Raw genomic sequence first — 19260 nt, 5'->3', positions numbered from 1 at the left:
ATACTAGAAGGGGAAATAACATAAGGAGAATTGTATCGATTGGTAATTGCTATTAGAAAGAACAGAAAGTTCCTGTTCATACTATATTGTGTAAATGTAGTGTACGTCTAAGTTTTGTGTGTGTGTATTTTGTATGTTTGTAAATAAATAAAAATATATATTTAAGAAAAGAAATCACAATACTAGTAGAATAATGTCCAGTTTTATTTTATTTTAAAAATTTTGAGAAATACATTTCCATAGATTTTCATTCAATGTGAATGAGAAGAATAGTACATCTATCAACACTGAAAAATCATTTTTTATTCTTCCTGAGGAAGCTTCACATTTCAGCAATAATAAAGTATAATCTGTACAATATATTAATAATAGTTTTCTTATGTGCAGAATTGGGCAAATATTGCAATAGAAACATACACAATTTTCTTGGAATATGTGACTGATATCCATGTTTCTATTTCTGTCACCTGACTCCCTTTAACTATCCAACATAGTTTCAACATTGAGTTTCATTTTCACCTGTTTCTTACAGCCAACTCAAGTCACATCAATATTATTCTGTAAATTCCTATGAAGGATCTGTGAAATATAGGTATGTCTCTGCTTTTGAATATATACACATTCAGGCACATATGCATACATTGGCATGAAGTCTCACTTAAGCAAGATATTAGATGCTTATGTGATTTTTTTTGAATGCTTTAAGACCAAAATTTACAGAATACTACTCCCTGCTATAGAACCACTACATATTGCAGAGTAATTCTTTAGGAACTTAATATTTTTGGGTGGTCTTTCCCCATACTTCTAGATGTGTTAAATTAAACACTCAAAATTTATCAGCCCACATATGGAAAGGGCTGGTCAAGAGAAACACTGTTTTTGATAAATTATCTGCTTTATGCAGACATTAATGAGATCCCATTATTCAGATGTCACAAAAGAAAAAGAAAAAAAACCCACATACAAGTTCTCTGCAGTTCTGCCATATTGTACAGAAATGACTGCACCTCTATAAAGGACGAAGTGAATCACTCTTCAGCAAAAAAATATTTTCACAAATGAACGGGAGAGTGCAAACATGTCCAAGAACAATTTTACATTTGTTCACAAAATGTATTGACTGAGGTACAGTAGAAAATCTTGTACGTCATATTAAAGTGCTGATTTCCAATAATTGATGGAAATTGGGCTAAAGCTAAAGAAACTTCCTACTCTGTAAAGTTTTCTAAACTGTGAATATCTTTCAAACCACACCAATTTGAAGACTTTTAAAAGAATATTTGAACTAAGAAAATGTTACCTTTGGCTGGACAACATTTTGTATATTTAATTAACTATATGGATTTCAATAGAGCAGAACAACATTTTTGTTCAATAGAACAGAATAGTTTTAATCTGAATATATATTTTAGCTTACATTTAACCAATATGGACCATATTATTTGGATAGGAAGCATCATGCGACAGATGGTGGTAAGGTAAAATTAACTTATAAAAGTATTTAGATTTTCTTCTTTCTAGTTTTCTAAAAAATTGATCATCTCTTCTTAACATCAGCCAACATTTTGTCACATCTTTAAAATTAAAATTGTGCCTATTGCTTTCGAAGGCAACAACAGCACATTATTTGTTTAAATTTATTTTTTATTTGCTTTATTAGCTTTTATTTGCTTGATTAGCATCAATTGAGATATTAATAATAGAATGGATGTGTCCATTGCTTTTCCAGGTAGAGCAGAAGGCATAAACATGTTTGGTTTTTATCTTCTTTTCTCTTGAGATTTTCTGTTAAATTGTGATTTAAATATTTTCTTAGTGTCTGGATGCAGTTTGGGAGATGTATGATATTTCACAATCAAAGGCCTGCTTGGATGATTTCCTGATTAATGCCTAGTACATCCATTTTTAGCATATATAATATTATCTGTTTGTGGGAAAAACCAGAAAGCCCTAATTCCATCTGGAAACCTTAATCCCATCTACAGCTGCCAAATTTATGAATCAGTAAAACTCTGTGGAAGATAAAGGGATTCTGAGGCCCATCAGCATTTGACTGGTTCTGGATGAAAACATTGCATCCTCCATTCTTCCAGCGACTGCCTACTGCGACTGAATAGTATTTAGGCAAGTGGAGTGGATGGAATACAAGTGAGAAAAAGTGTGTAGAAGCAACTGCAAATTTAAATCAATATAATTTTATTGTGGCTTTAAATGTCTCTGTTCTTCTAATGGAACCGTGATTTCCTCAACCCTCTGATGACATGGTGTGAGAACATATTCAGTATTCTTGCTATCAGTCAGGATCGTGGGATCTCTGTGCATAAACAGCATAAACATTTGGTGACAAATGAGGGAACTGTGGGCATCTTAGCATCCTATAGGTTCTTGGTTTTAATAGGTAAATCATTTACGTTACAAAACAGTATTGTTCCTGCAGAGCTGGCAGCAGATTCGGACAGTGAGAAGGTTGAGGAGGCCAGTCCTGGAGTCTGGGGAAGGCTCTGATGAGAGCTCTATGTTGGAGGCAGAGAGGTGGCCAGAGCCGTATGCCAGTTATCAGCTGCCTTCAGAGGCAGACATCAGTGAGGCAGACAAACAGCTGGAGCCTGTTCCCAGTGTACGTATGCACAGAGTTGCCAGATGAAGGGAACAGCTAAAGAACAGGGGTTGACTTGGGAGTAAGGCCACAGGTGGATGATGAATGGCCCCTCCCAGAGGAAATAAAAGAGGAGTGGAGTTTGCAGGATATAATTAGTTCGCTTAATTGGTTCATGACTCTCCGAGACTCCTTGCCAAATTTTGCAGATATCGGTCTGGCAGCTCTCCAAGCCAGATAAGGTCTATGACTTTAACTCCTAGCTTGAACAACTTTGCTGGATGTGAATGAGTGGAGTTCACAATGAATTAATAAAAGGTTTTTTTGTCGGGACAAGGAATTTGCTTCATGCTCTTGGGAAGCCTAGGTCAGAACAGTATCTAGCATTTTTCCGGTTCCCTATCTAGATGGATATATAGAATTCTTCCCCTGATATAGCATAGTAGCTGAGTTAAGGCACCTGCCCATCTCTTCTGGAAATCTTTATATTTATGAAAACTCCCAATTCGGATGACACGATGAACAGATAAAATGAATGTTCATATATGGATATTCCAGTAATGGCAATTCTTACCCTCTAATATTGCTCATTGGCTGATCTCAATAATGAAGGAGTGTCAAACTTAGATGGAGCCCAACAGAAAATGAGTTAAACTGAGGATTCATAAAACAGTTCTGGAAGAAGGCCATGGCAAACTGCTACTATATTGTGTTGATGCTATTCTGAGAATTTAGGACAATTGGGAGGAATCCTTTCTTTTTAAAATTATATATATAATTACTCTACATTCACTGATTTAAAATCTGCTTCTATGTTTCTAAACCAGAACTGTGAAGTAAGAGTAAGCTTGGCATTTTGTGCCACATTTTGTCACCTTTAAAAAAAGTCACTGGTGTAACTCAATTATTTGAAAACTGAGCAGAGGAGGTAATTTACAAAATCAACATGAGAGAGAGACACACACAATATTATTAAAGTGATAGGAATAAACTATATAAAATTGTAAATATTTGTTCTGATTTTGGAACATTATGTAGATCTTCTTCTTGAAGTTTAAACCAAACTGGATGTCACATATACAGAGTGGTCTCCTAACACAATCCATTTACCAACCCTATTGCATTGAACAGGAGTTACATGATGCATTTTCATATTTCTGACTGAGCTGAAGGTCATGATCGATTAAGCTTTGTGCTACATCCATCTATCTTTACATTGTTGTGAAACCCGTGTACTGTCAAAGATAAATTCATACAATTTTTTAGAATCCAGTTGACACAAATATATCACACAAATCTCATTCTTTTTTTTTCAAGTTGAAGTGCCTTAGTTCCGATAATGTTTCCTGGAAACTTAAGTTTGTTCATATTTTAAGTCAAGAAGAGTCCTTGTGCTATCTCACTTTTTGCAATTCCTGTCTCAGCCATGATGGCAACGGTTGTCCCAATTTGTGCAGAAGCTTTGATAGTTCCACATTGTGATCTCTGTAGTAGCTTGACAGAAAAACCCTGCACTGGTGGATACAAAAGCTGACATTTTATTTAACAAAATAATTCAGTTGCCTTATTTCTACCTTTTCACTTATTTGAAACTGAAAAATATATTTTCTTGTATAAATCATTTTTTAAAATAAATATTAACAGATGACGAATGAGCACACAAATATTCTTATCGCTCTAGCAGAGATTGCATACCAGGAAGAAAGTTGAGAAAGTATTCATGATTTCCCTTTTGATTTCACTATCTAGATTGCAGATTTGTGTCCTTTTTAAAATATTACACTTGACTTATAAGCTGTTCAAGAAGCATGAAATGCAGGCTTAATACATCCTGTTAGATACTTCTTCTAACTACAGTGGTTTCCACTGTAGCGGGATCAGAGGTTTAATCCTATTGGTCGAAGGGTCTGACAGCTCCCTATAACAGGGCTGCTGTCAGACTCAACCTTCGCTGGATTGTTCTCACTTGTACTTAATAAAGAGCTGTTGTTACCGTTGAGCCTGTGTGTGCCTATTCATTACCCAATCTAACACATCCGCTTCCCAAACAACTGATCAGTGATTTTCAACTCATTTTTTGAAATAGTGCTGTCAATGCTCTAGCATGAGTATGTTCAGGGGTGGGATTCAAAAAATTTAGCAATTGGTTTTCTGCCTGGTTTCTGGGTGGGCATGGCCTACTCAGCCTTCTGCACCATGGTGTGGGGGAGATTTCACCGCTCCAAGGTTCCGGAGGCTTTATGTCAGCCTCTGGGAGGGCGAAAATGGCCTTCCCTATGCTCCGGAGGCCATCTGCAGGCCAGAAACGGGCTTGTTTCTGGATGTCCGGAACTTCCAGGAGGCCTGTCTTTTGCCCTTCCCAGAGAGGGTTTCTCAAGTCTCTGGGAGGGTGAAAACGGCCTCCCCTCGGTTCTGGAGGCCCTCTAGAGGCCAGAAACAGACTTCTGGAAGGCCCATTTTTTGCTCTCTGAGAGCCTCTGCACAGGCTCTGCATTTACCTGGCATCCGAAATGGGCCACGTGGCGACTCCTAGGAGGGGCGGGGCATGGTGGGTGGACCAGCCAGTCTTTGCAACTACCGGTTGGGTGAACCAGATGTAAAATTAGCATCCAGTTTGCGTGAACCGGTCCAATCCGGCTGAATCCCACCCCTGAGTATGTTAAACGTATATTAAATCTGCCAAGTATCTTGTGAGGTCGTGGCAGTGTAAAAATGAAATAAATGCATGAAATCAGTAATTATTCTAAGCACAACTTTTCAGCTAATATCTTTTAACACTGAATGGTTTGACTTTTTGGGTTAAAGGCAAGCCTCTTAATTTACAGATCGGTACATGAGATTCTATCCCATAAAATTTGTTGTATCTCAAAGTAGTGGACTTTATCAATAGTTACATCTAAAATAAGGGTTTACCTCAGAATCCATTGGAGGGTATTTTCTCCCTTTGCTCTTTCCAAGACATTTTGTTTTCCCTTCTTCCAGAAGTTGACACCAAAAACCTTTGTGTGAGTCAAACCTGAAACATATTCTACATTTAAACTCAATAAATGCTTTTCATTTTCTAGTTAGGCAATAAAAGGTCCACACCTTTTATTGCTTTGTCTGCATAACTTGTCTATATAGCAATAGCACTTAGACTTATATACCACTTCATACTGCTTTACAGCTCTCTCTAAGCCAGGGGTGTCCAAACTTGGGAACTTTAAGACTTGTGGACTTCAACTCCCAGAATTCCCCAGCCAGCTGGCTGGGGAATTCTGGGAGTTGAAGTCCACAAGTCTTAAAGTTCCCAAGTTTGGACACCCCTGCTCTAAGCGGTTCACAAAGTCAGCTTATTGCCCCCAACAATCTAGGCCCTCATTTTACCCACCTCGGAAGGATGGAAGGCTGAGTAACCCTTGAGCCTGGTGATATTCGATATACCAAACTGCTGGCAGCCGGTGATCAGCAGAAGTAGCCTGCATTCTAACCACTGCGCCACCGCGGCTCTATATGACCTCCAGATGGAATTAACATGACTGGAGCCAGTAATTCAACCAGCCACCATCTTGTTCTGTCCCATAGGAAGGACATTATTATTTACTCCTCATTCATATTTTTTAATGGAGCTCCAGAATATATTTGACAGGAGAAACAAAAAATGGCACACGGAGCCATTTGTCAGGGCATGCGAGGCCTTGCGCGCTGGCCAGTTGACATTTGTCAGGGTACGCGAGGCATGCGCACTGGCTAGCTGACTTTAACCTTTTTTTTGAGGCCATTTTTCATCCTCCCCAGGTTTCAGAGGCTTTTTAATGAAAACAGCCTCCCCACCCCCACCCCCGAGGCCTCCGGAGCGCAAAAAACCAGTCCTAAGGGGAACCCGGAAATTCGGGAATGGACTTCCAGTTTGCTCGTAGGGCTGGTTTAAGCCCTCTGGAGCCTTCAGGGGCATTCCGGAAGCTTTCCTGAAGACTCCGGAGGACGAAAAACGACCCTACGGGCAAACCGGGAGTCACTTCTGCTCTGTCCATAGGACCGTTTTTAGTCCTCCGGAACCTTCAGGGACTATTCTCTTTGGAGAATAGTTTGCTACTTCTTTGTGGCAGTCATGAGATATTGGAACACTGCTATCATGTCTCCCCTAGTCCTTCTTTTCATTAAACTAGACATACCCAGTTCCTGCAACCGTTTTTTCATACGTTTTAGCCTCCAGTCCCCTAATCATCTTCCTTGCTCTTCTCTGCACTCTTTGTAGAGTCTCCACATCTTTTTTACATCGTGGCGACTGAAACTGAATGCAGTATTCCAAGTGTGGCCTTACCAAGGCCTAATAAAGTGGCATTAACATTTCACGTGATCTTGATTCTATCCCTCTGTGGGATATTCACAGCCTAGAACTTTTTTGGCAGCGCTCACACTGCTGGCTCATATTTAAATGGTTGTCCACTAGGATTCCAAGATCCCTCTCACAGTTACTACTATTGAGCAAGGTACCACATATATTGTACCTGTGCATTTTGTTTTTCTTGCCTAAATGTAGAAGCTTACTTACAGCAAAACATTTTTCATCCAAAATCAAGAAGAATCAGAACTCATTTTCTTTTCCTTTGATAGAAAAACCCAATGCTAACCTCATTCACATGGCATCCAGTGGGTCTATAACAGTGGTGGGTTTCAATTTTTTTTAGAACCTCTTCTGTAGGTGTAGCCTGCTTTGTGGGAGTGGCCTGCCAGCCATGTGATTGGGTGGGTGTGGCCAACTTGTAAAATGTGATGAAACTCACTTAACAACACTCTTGCTTAGCAACCAAAATGTTGGCTCAGAAACTCTGGCATTGAAGTGTGCAAGTCTTAGAACTACAAGACCCTTGCACCCCTAACCCTTTAGAAAAAAAACCCAGGGATGTTTAAACTTGACAGCTTTAAGACTTGTGGACTTCAACTCCCAGAATTCCTCTTCTCGCTCTTCATCTAGATGATGTGCGGATGGGTGGGGGGAGGGAGCTGGAATCGGTTCTAAACGGCATAGTAGATTTGTGGAACCTCTTCTATAGAAGAGGTTAGAACTGGCAGGAACCCATCCCTGGTCTATAATAAATAATTACACACAGAGACCATTTGAACTTAAAACATTTATTCACCTGCCCTTAAAATGAGATTGATAACCTTGGATTGTGTCTTTTTATGGGTTCTCCTAAGAAAGACTCAGAATAATATGGTGTCCATTCCTAGCTCTTTCATGTCTCTTGAGTCAGCTGTGGTTTTTTATTTGTTTGTTTTCTTGCAGCATGTATAGAAAATTGACTTTCTTATGCAAAACAATTTGTTAAAATATTTGGCAAATTGTTTTCCAAAGCACCTGAGGGCAGGACAAGAAGCAGTGGGTAGAAACTAATCAAGGAGAGAAGCAAGTGAGGATAAATTTCCTGCCAGTTAGAACAATTAATCAGTGGAACAACTTGTCTCCAGAAGCTCTAAATACTCCAACACTGGAACTTTTTAAAAAGATGTTGGATAATCATTTGTCTGAAGTGGTGTAGCGTTTCTTGTCTAAGCAGGAAGTTGGACTCGAAGACCTCCAAGGTTCCTTCCAACTCTGTTATTCTGTTCTATTCTGTTCTGTTCTGTTCTGTTCTATTCTATTCTATTCTATATGGAAAAAAGGATGTCATTCTATTTGCCAGTTTAAAAGGCAGAATCAGTTTATTGGATGTAGTCCTTCCTTTGTCTCTGAAATAGCCTACTACAGGGGTGTCCAAACTTGGCAACTTTAAGACTTGTGGACTTCAACTCCCAGAATTCCCCAGCCAGCAGAGCTCTGGGAGTTGAAGTCCACAAGTCTTAAGTCTTAAAGTTGCCAAGTTTGGACACCCCTGGCCTACTATATTCATTTTAAAGGAAGATTTATGGAAATTCAATGGTGATGAATAGTTACTACTGGTTTAATGGAATAGTATTTGAATAAACCCCAAAATAAAGTGCTGATATTATCAAATTAATACTATACCTGCACTTGTTATTAATCATAATATTTGGCATTCATTAGAATGTGCTTCTAAGAAAAATGTTAGAGGTGTAACTTTTGGAACAAAGGGTTTTTTAAAAAAAATGTTTGAGAGAAGGAATAAAGAAACAATTATTCTATGGCTTTTAAATAGGATATTTTGACCAAGGTGTGTGTTCATTTGTATATGTAGCCATGTAGATTGCTCCTTTATTATTCCTTTTTAGAAACCACAAAGAAAACAGAATATTTCTAATCATGGTTTCCTTCCCCCCCCAAACCTTGTAACCCCAATTTATTAGTTTGGACAAATAAGTATTAATTGTAGACTGCCTACATGAAGGGATATAATATTTATGCCTATTTTGATTTATCAAGCCAAGTTACAATTGTATGAGTTGCTTTGTTCTCAAAAATATTTATTCTATAAAATTTAATTGTATATAATATGTTAAATCAACCAATTAACTCACGTTAGAGCTTCTGAATAATTGTAATGAGGAGTAACTCCCAGAAACTTCTGCACTCCTTCCATTACTATAGCGGGGTCATTTCTCAACTGCTGTCCATCAATAATCAGTAACTGGGAAAAAAGAAAGAAAGAAAGAAAGAAAGAAAGAAAGAAAGAAAGGAAGGAAGGAAGGAAGGAAGGAAGGAAGGAAGGAAGGAAGAAAGAAAGCGAAAATCAATCAATTCTGGATTTAAGATTTTATAAACAAGAACTTGAAAATCATTTTCAAGTTTTAGAAAGGAAGAGATATACAAGGAATAAGGTTTAAATCTATTTATAACCCATTTTAATGATTTGAAGTTTCATTAATGTTCATTTCGTTGCAGGAAACTGATCTGAATTGTAAGCTGCTTGATACACCAATGGGGACTGAGAAATAAAATTAATCAGTGAGAAATTAAATGTGATTTGCCTTGAAAACTGTATATGCAAGTTTCAAAATAGCAAACTATAAAAATGTGCTTATCTTCCAATGCATAAAATATAAGACTCTCTGCCTTTCCTCAGGTTTAGATCTAGGAAATCAATTTTTTGGGACAACATACCAGTTTTACGAACTAGATCACAGGTGTTAAACTCGCTGCGTCACGTTGCCGTCACGTGATGTTTTGTGACATTGGCGGATCTCGGGTGGCCGTGGCCTGTGCGTGATGCATCTGGCCCAAGGGCAGCCAGTTTGACACCCCTGATCTAGATGAAGAATGGCGATTAAGATGGGCAACTTTTAATAAGCAAACCAAACAAATCACGCAGATCCATTTCCAGGAACGCAGTTGCCTTGAAAAAACATGGAGCCACCTGAATGGAATCAGGACAAGAATCGTGCCAAACTATGACACATACAGTTCAAGAAAGCCTCTTCAGGAGATTTCAAGGCACCTGGGATGTTCTCATCGCAGCCACCCCAGAAGCTTCCTTAGATACCAAATTATAACATCTATTCCACTGCAGTTCGGTGGCTCCATATTATAGTGATTTCATCATGGTTTTATCTTAATTTAATATATTGCATTATGTACGTATCTTTTATATATATAGAAATGCTTTATTTAAACTAAATTTGTATATCAGTGATTGCATGACCTCTGCAGATGCCGTATGCTATATAAATTAATAATTCTCAGATTATCAGACAAAGGGACGTGGTGGCTCGGTGGTTAAGATGCTGAAGTTGTCGATCAGAAAAGTCGGCAGTTCGAATCCCTAGCGCCACATAAGGGAGAAAACTCCTGTTAGTTGTCCCAGCTTCTGTCAACCTAGCAGTTTGAAAGCATGTAAAAAAATAGGGACCAGCTTTGGTGGGGAGGTAACAGCGTTTCGTGCGTCTTTGGCGTTTAGTCATGATGACCACATGACCACGGAGACATCTTTGGACAGCGCTGGCTCTTCGGCTTTGAAACGGAGATGAGCACCGCCCCCTAGAGTTGGGAATGACTAGCATGCATGTGCGAGGGGAACCTTTACCTTTACTTATCAGTCATGGAGAGGACACTTATTATCAGAAGCATAATGGGAAGGTCAGCTGAGCCTGTAACATATTTCGTTTGCCATAGAGCCTAAAGGTACTTTTCAACAGGCAACTGGACTTTCTTGAATATGATTGAGCAGCTATGTCTAGTATCTAAACCAGGGGTGTCAAACTGCCGGCCCAGGGGCCGGATGCATCATACGCAGGCCACGCTCACCCCAGGTCTGCGAAGGGAAAATAACATCACGAAATGTCACATGATAGCAACGTGATGCCGCAGGTTTGACACCTGTGATCTAAGCCAACTGTGCTGAAAATTTGCAACAGTTGAGGGATCAAACATCATTTTCAAGTCTACACTAGTTAACAGATAATGGGATATGTTCTGTGTGAGCCAGATACTGTCTTAGGTGGAAGCTATGAATGAAGACTTGCTAGTAGTGTCCTAAAGCAGCAACCTCCAGTCTGTTGGGTTGTGGAGAGAAGTTTTTCCATGGACCAGAAGGGACGTGCTTTTGTGTGCTGTCTACATCCTGTGGATGGGGCCTGGTGCTGGTCCATGGTGGACTGGTGCTGGTCCATGGACCGGGAGTTGGGGACCCCTGTCCTAAAACATAAAACCTAATTAAGCTGGTCCTGCTTGAAACAGCTAGAATTTCAAAAGAATTAGATAAGCACAAAGTTTTCTTTAAAAGAGAGAAGGAAAATTGAGTCCGTCATGCCAAGGAATACACAGGTTGCACAAGGGCAACCTTGTGGACAATTCATGTTTTGGACAATCTGCACATACAGTATATGCAAATTCATGAAGACTCATGTTCCATATAATGGAATAGAATGAATAACTAAAACAAAGGGTATGGATCAGTGGTGGGTTCTGGATCCCGTTCCAACCAGTCCAGTTGGAATGGGCCCGGTGGCATCCACATGGACGTGCAGAGTGCGCGCATGCATTGTAGCTCCTCTGTGATGGTCCAGCTGCTCAGCAAAGCATCGCACAGATGCTGTACGTGCCATGTGCGGAAGCGGCGAAGACTTAAAAGACTGGTAAGAAGCTCAGGCGGGAGGGTGGGCCCTTCAGAGCACCGTACTGGAATGGTATCCAGTGCTCCGGGTAGGTTCCGGTACGCCTGTACTGGGGCGTACTGCCTGCAACCCACCACTGGTATGGATACAGCATGGTTGGGCCATGTTTAGGTCAGCTGCAGTCCCTGGAATGCTGGCACCTCTTAATATTCCCTAAATTCTGAAATAACAATTTGCAGGTGAGGTTTTGTTGAGGCAATCTATTGTTCTGGCCCAGAAAAACAAAACAACAGCCACCTGTGAGCACTAAAAATGCTGCTTACTCCTTAGATCCTGAATAGTTTGACATGTGATGTTGTTTACCTGATAAGATGGGAAATAAGTTAACCATCTTTCTAGGTGAATGGAATACCATCCTGGTATCAGACATTTCTTCTGCAGCAACTTCAGTTCTGACGAAGCATGGTGTCCTGCACTGATCACTTGATAAAATGTAAATTTTAGAGCAGCTGGGTCTTTGTGAAATCTTTGATGCTGAAAAACAAATGTAAGGATGTCAACTGTAAAGCAAAGTTAGTTTAAGTCCTTCTTCCTTTCTGGATATTTGCTTCCACGCAGATACCGTAGCTCTTTGATTCAAGGCCAAATACGAAGCAAGCATTTTGCTGGATTTAATACTAAGAAGAGTATATACAGATTAACCGTTATAAAAGAGGACAGAAGCAAAAGTATATAAACTATAACACTAATAAAATTTGTTTGAATGTTTTTAAGCTTAACAATCTGGAAGATTGATCCTGGTTATTTTTTTGTATTTTAATTCTTCAATAAAAAATTAAAAAAATGAAAACAATCCATGCCATTATTTCATTTGATAAGACACTTTATTGTTTGATAGAATCTTATGTTTTCTGTCTGAGTGATAAGGCTTTCTCTTGCTTCATGTCTTAAAAAAATATTGAGTTGTAGCAGTCAGTTCTCAGTGAGATGACTTACTGCCCAATAAACATCTGAATTACAAAGAAGGGATCAAAAAGCTTTCATTGACAGTTTTTAAGTCCATCAATTATGGACCTGTCAATAATGATCCATACGTCTGAGTGTAATTGCGGTACGTAATGAATAACAGAAGCAAATCATCATACATACCAGAGGTGGTTTTCAAAACCTGGTGCTACCAGTTTCCTCGTGCTTGCGCGTGCGTGCAACGCTTCTGCGCATGTGCAGAAGTGTTGGGGTGGGTGGGCGGAGCCTCCCGCCATCACCACTACGGTTCGGTTGATCTGGGCTGAACTGGGAGCAACTCACCTCTGATACATACATTTAGAATCTGCATTTTGTTAAAATGTATACCTGATACCAGGAATATGCTCGGTCTGATGGATCAATGAGAATAGTTATGATTTTTGCCTTAGGAATTAAAGAAGCAGCTCGTTTAGGGGCGTCTTCCGAATGAAAATAATTGGCACTCTTCTCAAAGAGAAAATCAGTGGTTACATTGGACGGTGTAGGAAAAAATTCCATATACCTACAAAACATGAAAAATATTTTAGTACAGCATTATATGGGGAAAAAAAAGTTATGCTCGGCATATTAAAACTATTTTTTCTAGCAAAGCATATCATTTTTGCAAACTTGTACATCTCCTGTTTCCTGAAAATAAGACCTCCCCAGATAATAAGACCAATCGGACTTTTGAGCACATGCACTAACATAATCCCTCCCCTAAAATATTTAAATACATGCGCAACCAGGAACGTGCTTCATGCACATCCCCATGCACCTGCCACCCACACGGAGTGGCCTCACAGAGGCTGCTCCCGCAACCCTTAGTTACCGCAAACCTGGCAGCCACAAAGAGTGGGAGGCCCAGTGATGCTAGCGCTAGCAAGAGTGTGCCAGAAACAGAGACAGAATTTCCAGCCCTCTCTGGATCAGCTATCCACAGGCAGCAGGCCAAGGTTAAGGGGCCTCCTGCAGCTCAAAAATAATAACACCTCCCCGAAAATAAGGCCAAGCGCTTATTTCGGGGGTCAAAAGAAAATGAGACCTTGTCTTATTTTCTGGGAAACACGGTATGTGAAACCAATTACAATTAGAAGATTAGCAACTGATTTTCATTCCGCCTAATTATATTTTCTAAATAGAAAGCATTATATCTTAAGTTAACTTTAGGAGATTTGGATATGATTTGGTTTGAGTTACATTTAAACTTGTCAAATCCAGCTTTAACTCTGACATCTTTATGACAAAGAAACAGCAAGGGGTTTTCCATCATAACCTAAAAATCTGGTTGCAACTTTGATATCTTACAAATCTAGTTAGAATGAGTAACATATATCACAGCTGTGAAATGTTACAACCAAAATTTTCATTTGTTTCCAGGGCTCTTGGCATTGATTTAAACAGTATTTACACATTGACTTTACAACTATCCATATTAAAAGTTAAAAGTCCATGGTATAGAATTTGTCCTCAAAATGAAAAATTTAAAATATCAACATTTGTCTTCCTTTTTAACATTTTCTATTTTCATTTTATGGGTCTTGTAGAAATATGACTTATGTATGTTAGTGGACTTGATATAATAAAAAGTAATTTATTTAAAACACTACTAAGCTATAACCCACTTTTCATTTTCTAGTATCATATTTTTCGGAGTATAAGACGCACCTTAGTTTTTGGGAAGGAAAATAAGAAAAAAAAATCTGCTTCTGCCTACCAGTATCCATTGGTATTCATCTGACTACTGTCCTCTGGTCAGCTTCAGCATATTAGCCTGATTCAGCACGAGCAGCTGATTGACGGGTGAATCAGCCTCCTGGAATACCCCCAATCAGCTGTTCCCAGAGGTGAACTTTAACAACCGGTTCGCTGGTTGTGAGCATGCAAGCTACACATGCATGAACCTCGTTGGGGCAGATACGCAGCTTAAAAAATGCAGCTGATTGTCGCAAGGAGCTCCAGTGAGTACAGCAGGCGAAGTGCGAAACTGGTCCAACAAGGCAGCAGCTGTTCCAGGTTCCCATTTTGGCCCTGCAGCCTGGAACAGGTATAAAACGCAACAGGCGGAGGCCGAAGGGTGGGGGCTGGCAGGTGAGCGGGGCTACATTTGGTATATAAGTCGCACCCAAATTTTCACCCTCTTTTTGTGGGGGGGGGGAGTGTGTCTTATACTCTGAAAAATATAGTCAGAGCACTAAGTTCAGTGAACATTATTTTCTGTAGGGATGGTGTGGAAATTTCAGAGAAGATGCAAAAGACATAAGTTGGTTAAGCTAGATTTAAGGGTATCCGTTTGAAAAGAAGTAAGATGTTGATCCATGAAGTTGGAATACCATATACCGCACTACATATAGAAAATATTTATTTGAAATCATGGAAACGTTTAGAAATTTCTATGCAAAAATAAGAAAAATGTAGCAGACTTTTCACTCTTATTTCTTTAATAAATACCAATTTGTTTCTTTTATGAACATTCAGATTTTTGACTGTTCAGATATTTGCATTTACATCACAATAACATGCAGCTGACTTTTTAATTAATTTTTGAGTCCTTGCACAATTAATGCAATTCATTGTATATTTTTCCCGTTTCCAAGTGAAAACAGGAAAAATTATACTTGCTGCTGTGGACTGAGGACTTATATGGACATAATTTTTGGAAGAATGGTAAAAGTTCACACTAAGTTGCACACATTAGACATACAACATGTTTGTTTGTATTGTGCATAATACAGAATGATTTAAATTCATACTAGTAGCCCATCTTACCAATCAATCCCCCTGTGGTAGTTATTTCTATTAAAGAACTGTACCTCCTCAAAGGTTTTGGGGCTGGGGGAGTTACTAATGATGGAAGGATGCATAATCAGGAACAAATATAAAGCCGTTGTGCCTGCAAAAAAGTAACAGTCCAAGAGTTGAGATGACACTTCTGCATTCTGTCAATCAGATCCTTATTTCATGTAGAGTTAAACAGCTCCTTTAGCAAGCATCATTACATTTACACTAGCAAATAAAATAAAGTAGAAAGCCAACAAAGTATGAAGGCAAATATACGTGTCCCAGGTCAAGGTTGCAAGATCCAATCTCAGTCGGTCATCAGGACCAGAGGTTCCAGATAACCTCTAGTTCAAGGGACCGACCCAGATTGGTGATCTTGCAAAACAAGTAATTTTAAAGAAAAACAAACATGTATAAAGAGCTTTCTTTGCCAAACAAAAATAGGTTTCCTTTGACTAAGTTTTCTTTGATTTTTATTCAAGCATGGGAAAAGAAATCAAAATGCATTGCTTTAATGTTTTTGTCTAAAACATTGCAAAGACACTAAAAGGAAACAAAAGGATAACATTCAACCCTGGCAAGATGAAGCCGTTTGGCTTTTCGCTTCCACCACAGGCCCTGGAAATATGTCATCTTTGACTCTGGATGAGGGGTGCTCTTTCTGGATGAGCTGGTGTAGAATTTGGAGGTTCTCCTAGACCAGGGGTGTCAAACTGGTGACCCGTGTTCTGACCTAGGCTTCCCAAGAGCATGAAGCAAACTCCTTGTCCCGACAAAAAACCCTTTTATTAATTCATTGTGAACTCCACTCATTCACATCCAGCAAAGTCGTTCAAGCTAGGATTTACAGTCATAGACCTTATCTGGCTTGGAGAGCTGCCAGGCCATTATCTGCAAAACTTGGCAAGGAGTCTCGGAGAGTCACAAACCAATTAAGCGAACAAATTGTCTGCTGCAAATTCCATTCCTCTTTTCTTTCCTCTGGGAGGGGCCATTCATCATTCACCTGTGGCCTTACTCCCAAGTCAACCCCTGTTCTTTAGCTGTTCCCTTCATCTGGCAACTTTGCGCATGCGCACACTGGGAGCAGGCTCCAGCTGTTCGTCTGCCTCACTGATGCCTGACTCTGAAGGCAGCTGATAACTGGCATACAGCTCTGGCCCCCTCTCTGCCTCCGACACAGAGCCCTCATCAGAGCCTTCCTCAGACTCCAGGACTGGCCCATGTTCCTCCCCAACCTCCTCACTTTCTGAATCTACTGCAAGCTCCGCTGGCCGCTGGTGGGCCACAACAGCCTGTGGGCCAGATGTGTCATGCGCAGGCCACATCCACCCCAGCTCCGCGAATAGGAAAAATATCATAAAACATCACGTGACATCGTGATGCCGCGAATTTGATACCTGTGTCGTAGCCCATGGCTTTTGCTTAAGTAGCTGACAGAATGGTTGTGGTTTGAAGAACCATACCATGCATGCCACAGCCCAAAGAAGGCAAGGCAAGGATCCATTGGAGTTTCAGGATCCATTAGGGATCCACTGAGATGTTGCTGCTCCCATCCAATTTAATAAATAATTTTAAAAGTCCAAATATTTTGGCTTTACATGTCTTGGGAGATGGAGTTATGACAACCTGAAAAAGATATTGGCACCCAGGCCACATGCTTGTATTCTTGATTGACGCCCTATATAAAGTTTTTACCAGTTTTTTGTGGTCCAATAACCAGGAATTTTGGTAAACGATCACAAGTTTTTTCCTTTGACCAGATATCTCTGTGTCGTTTGTCATCACAAGGATTCTAATGGAGAGAAAAAGCAATTTCATATTAGTTTTGGGGGGTTCTTTTTTGTCACTAATCTATATGACACGACTCAAGTGTTGCACTGAAGAAAATACAGAATGCATCTAGTGAACAATAAATCTTAACTTATGAATCTGTGAAAAATTAAAAAATGAATATTGCTATTAATAATATTATCCCTTTACAATTAAAATCAGGATTTATTTTATTTTAATCTAATTATAATCCATGCCTTATTTTTATTATGATGTTAGAACAGTGATAACTAATGTTTTCCAGACCAAGTGCCCAAAGCACGCATGCAAACCCCCAAAATACAATGTGCATGCGCCCCCGCATGTGCCCTGTGCATGTGTGCACCCTCACATGCGCCTCACGCATGAGGTCTCCACATGTGCCCTGTGCATGTGTGCACCCCCACATGCACCCCGTGCATGAGGTCTCCGCATGTGCCCTGTGCATGTGTGCACCCCCACATGCGCCTCGTGCATGAGGTCTCCGCATGTGCCGTGTGCATGTGTGCACCCCCACATGCGCCCCGTGCATGAGGTCTCTGCATGTGCCCTGTGCATGTGTGCACCCCCACATGTGCCCCATGCATGAGGTCCCCGCATGTGCCCTGTGCATGTGTGCACCCCCACATGCGCCCCTGCATGAGGTCCTCCCATGTGCCCTGCCCCCCCGCATGTGTGTCATCCCCTGCATGTGAGATAGAGACCTGAAGACCAGCTGACCAGTAGGAGCCACATGTCCATGTGCGGCGGAGCCGAGCTGGGGAGACAGCTCTTGTGCCCACAGAGAGGGCGCTGCGTGCCATCTCTGGCACATGTGCCATAGATTTGCCATCACGGTACTAGAATATTTATCTTTCTCATATACATGATACTGTCTTAATATTTAAGATATTAAATATTAAAATCTAACATTTAAAGCTTTGATTTTAAAAAAAAGTATTTAGAGTTACACAAAGATATATGATATAGTGGGTTCTTCTGATACATCTTGGTAAGTAATGCCTTGGTAAGGCCACACTTGGAATACTGCATTCAGTTCTGGTCTCCACGATGTAAAAAAGATGTTGAGACTCTAGAAAGAGTGCAGAGAAGAGCAACAAAGATGATTAGGGGACTGGAGACTAAAACATATGAAGAACGGTTGCAGGAACTGGGTATGTTTAGCTTAAGAGAAAGAAGGACTAGGGGAGACATGATAGCACTGTTCCAATATCTCAGGGGTTTCCACAAAGAAGAGGGAGTCAAACTATTCTCCAAGGCACCTGAGGGTAGAACAAGAAGCAATGGGTGGAAAGGAGAGAAGCAACTTAGAACTAAGGAGAAATTTCCTGACAGTTAGAACAATTAATCAGTGGAACAGCTTGCCTCCAGAAGTTGTGAATGCCCCAACACTGGAAGTTTTAAAGAAGATATTGGATAGCCATTTGCTTGAAACAGTATAAGGTTTCCTGCCTAGGCAAGGGGTTGGACTAGAAGGCCTCCAAAGTCCCTTCCAACTCTACTATTGTATTGTATTATTGTATTATTGTATCTGCCTTCTGTAAAGTATACTTTTAGATATGCTAGAACTTCCATTTTTGGCCACGTCACCTAAGAGGAGCAATGTCAAAGTACCCGACTGTGTACATTTTAGAAGACTGAGGTAACACTGCTATAGAAATGCACTTCATGCATGAAGATTTCCTTAGCTCAAAGACTTTGTATAAGATGAATTGTTTTTTATTGTGGTTAAGAACGACTAGGGGTGTGTTGAGGCCCAGCAGCGGCCGGCTGAGCTGTTGGTGGACTCTGACAGCTCAGACCATTATGGGACTGCTCTGGAGGATGAGGAAAACTCTGGAGGGTGTTTGGAGTCAGAGCAGGGACTAAAGAGGCCTGTTGGCCACCAGGTGGCATCTGAGTCAGGGAGCAGTGAGGAGGAACAGAGGGAGGTTGTCCCTGATGTGCGTGTGCGTAGAGCTGAGAAGAGAAAGGAACAGCTGTGGAGACGATGTCATAGAAGGAAGTAAGGACAGCTGGCTAAGGGTGTGGCCCCTCCCAAAGAGTTTATAGGTGGAGCGACAGGAGGGGAA

At 40.3% G+C, this 19260-nt stretch overlaps 1 protein-coding gene across 2 annotated transcripts in view; it reads right to left on the bottom strand.

Moving 5' to 3' along the window:
- Positions 1-201: 201 nt before the first annotated feature.
- The window catches only part of LOC309395322 (bifunctional heparan sulfate N-deacetylase/N-sulfotransferase 3), an 83426-nt gene continuing 64367 nt past the window's right edge, over positions 202-19260 (bottom strand). The window contains exons 8-14 of one of the 2 annotated variants that reach the window (XM_081959441.1): positions 17075-17171; positions 15365-15488; positions 12944-13118; positions 11954-12124; positions 9059-9168; positions 5513-5615; positions 202-4113 (exon numbers count right to left, since the gene is read on the bottom strand). In XM_081959441.1, the coding sequence (XP_081815567.1) occupies positions 3994-4113; positions 5513-5615; positions 9059-9168; positions 11954-12124; positions 12944-13118; positions 15365-15488; positions 17075-17171 (900 nt within the window). In that variant the 3' untranslated portion in view covers positions 202-3993. The remainder of the gene's footprint in view (positions 4114-5512; positions 5616-9058; positions 9169-11953; positions 12125-12943; positions 13119-15364; positions 15489-17074; positions 17172-19260) is intronic. The other variant, XM_081959442.1, reaches the window with a different exon arrangement.

Source organism: Natrix helvetica (genome assembly GCF_964273705.1).
Source record: "Natrix helvetica genome assembly, chromosome: 7".
Lineage (NCBI taxonomy): Eukaryota > Metazoa > Chordata > Lepidosauria > Squamata > Natricidae > Natrix > Natrix helvetica.
This window is presented reverse-complemented; position numbering and strand designations above follow the sequence as displayed.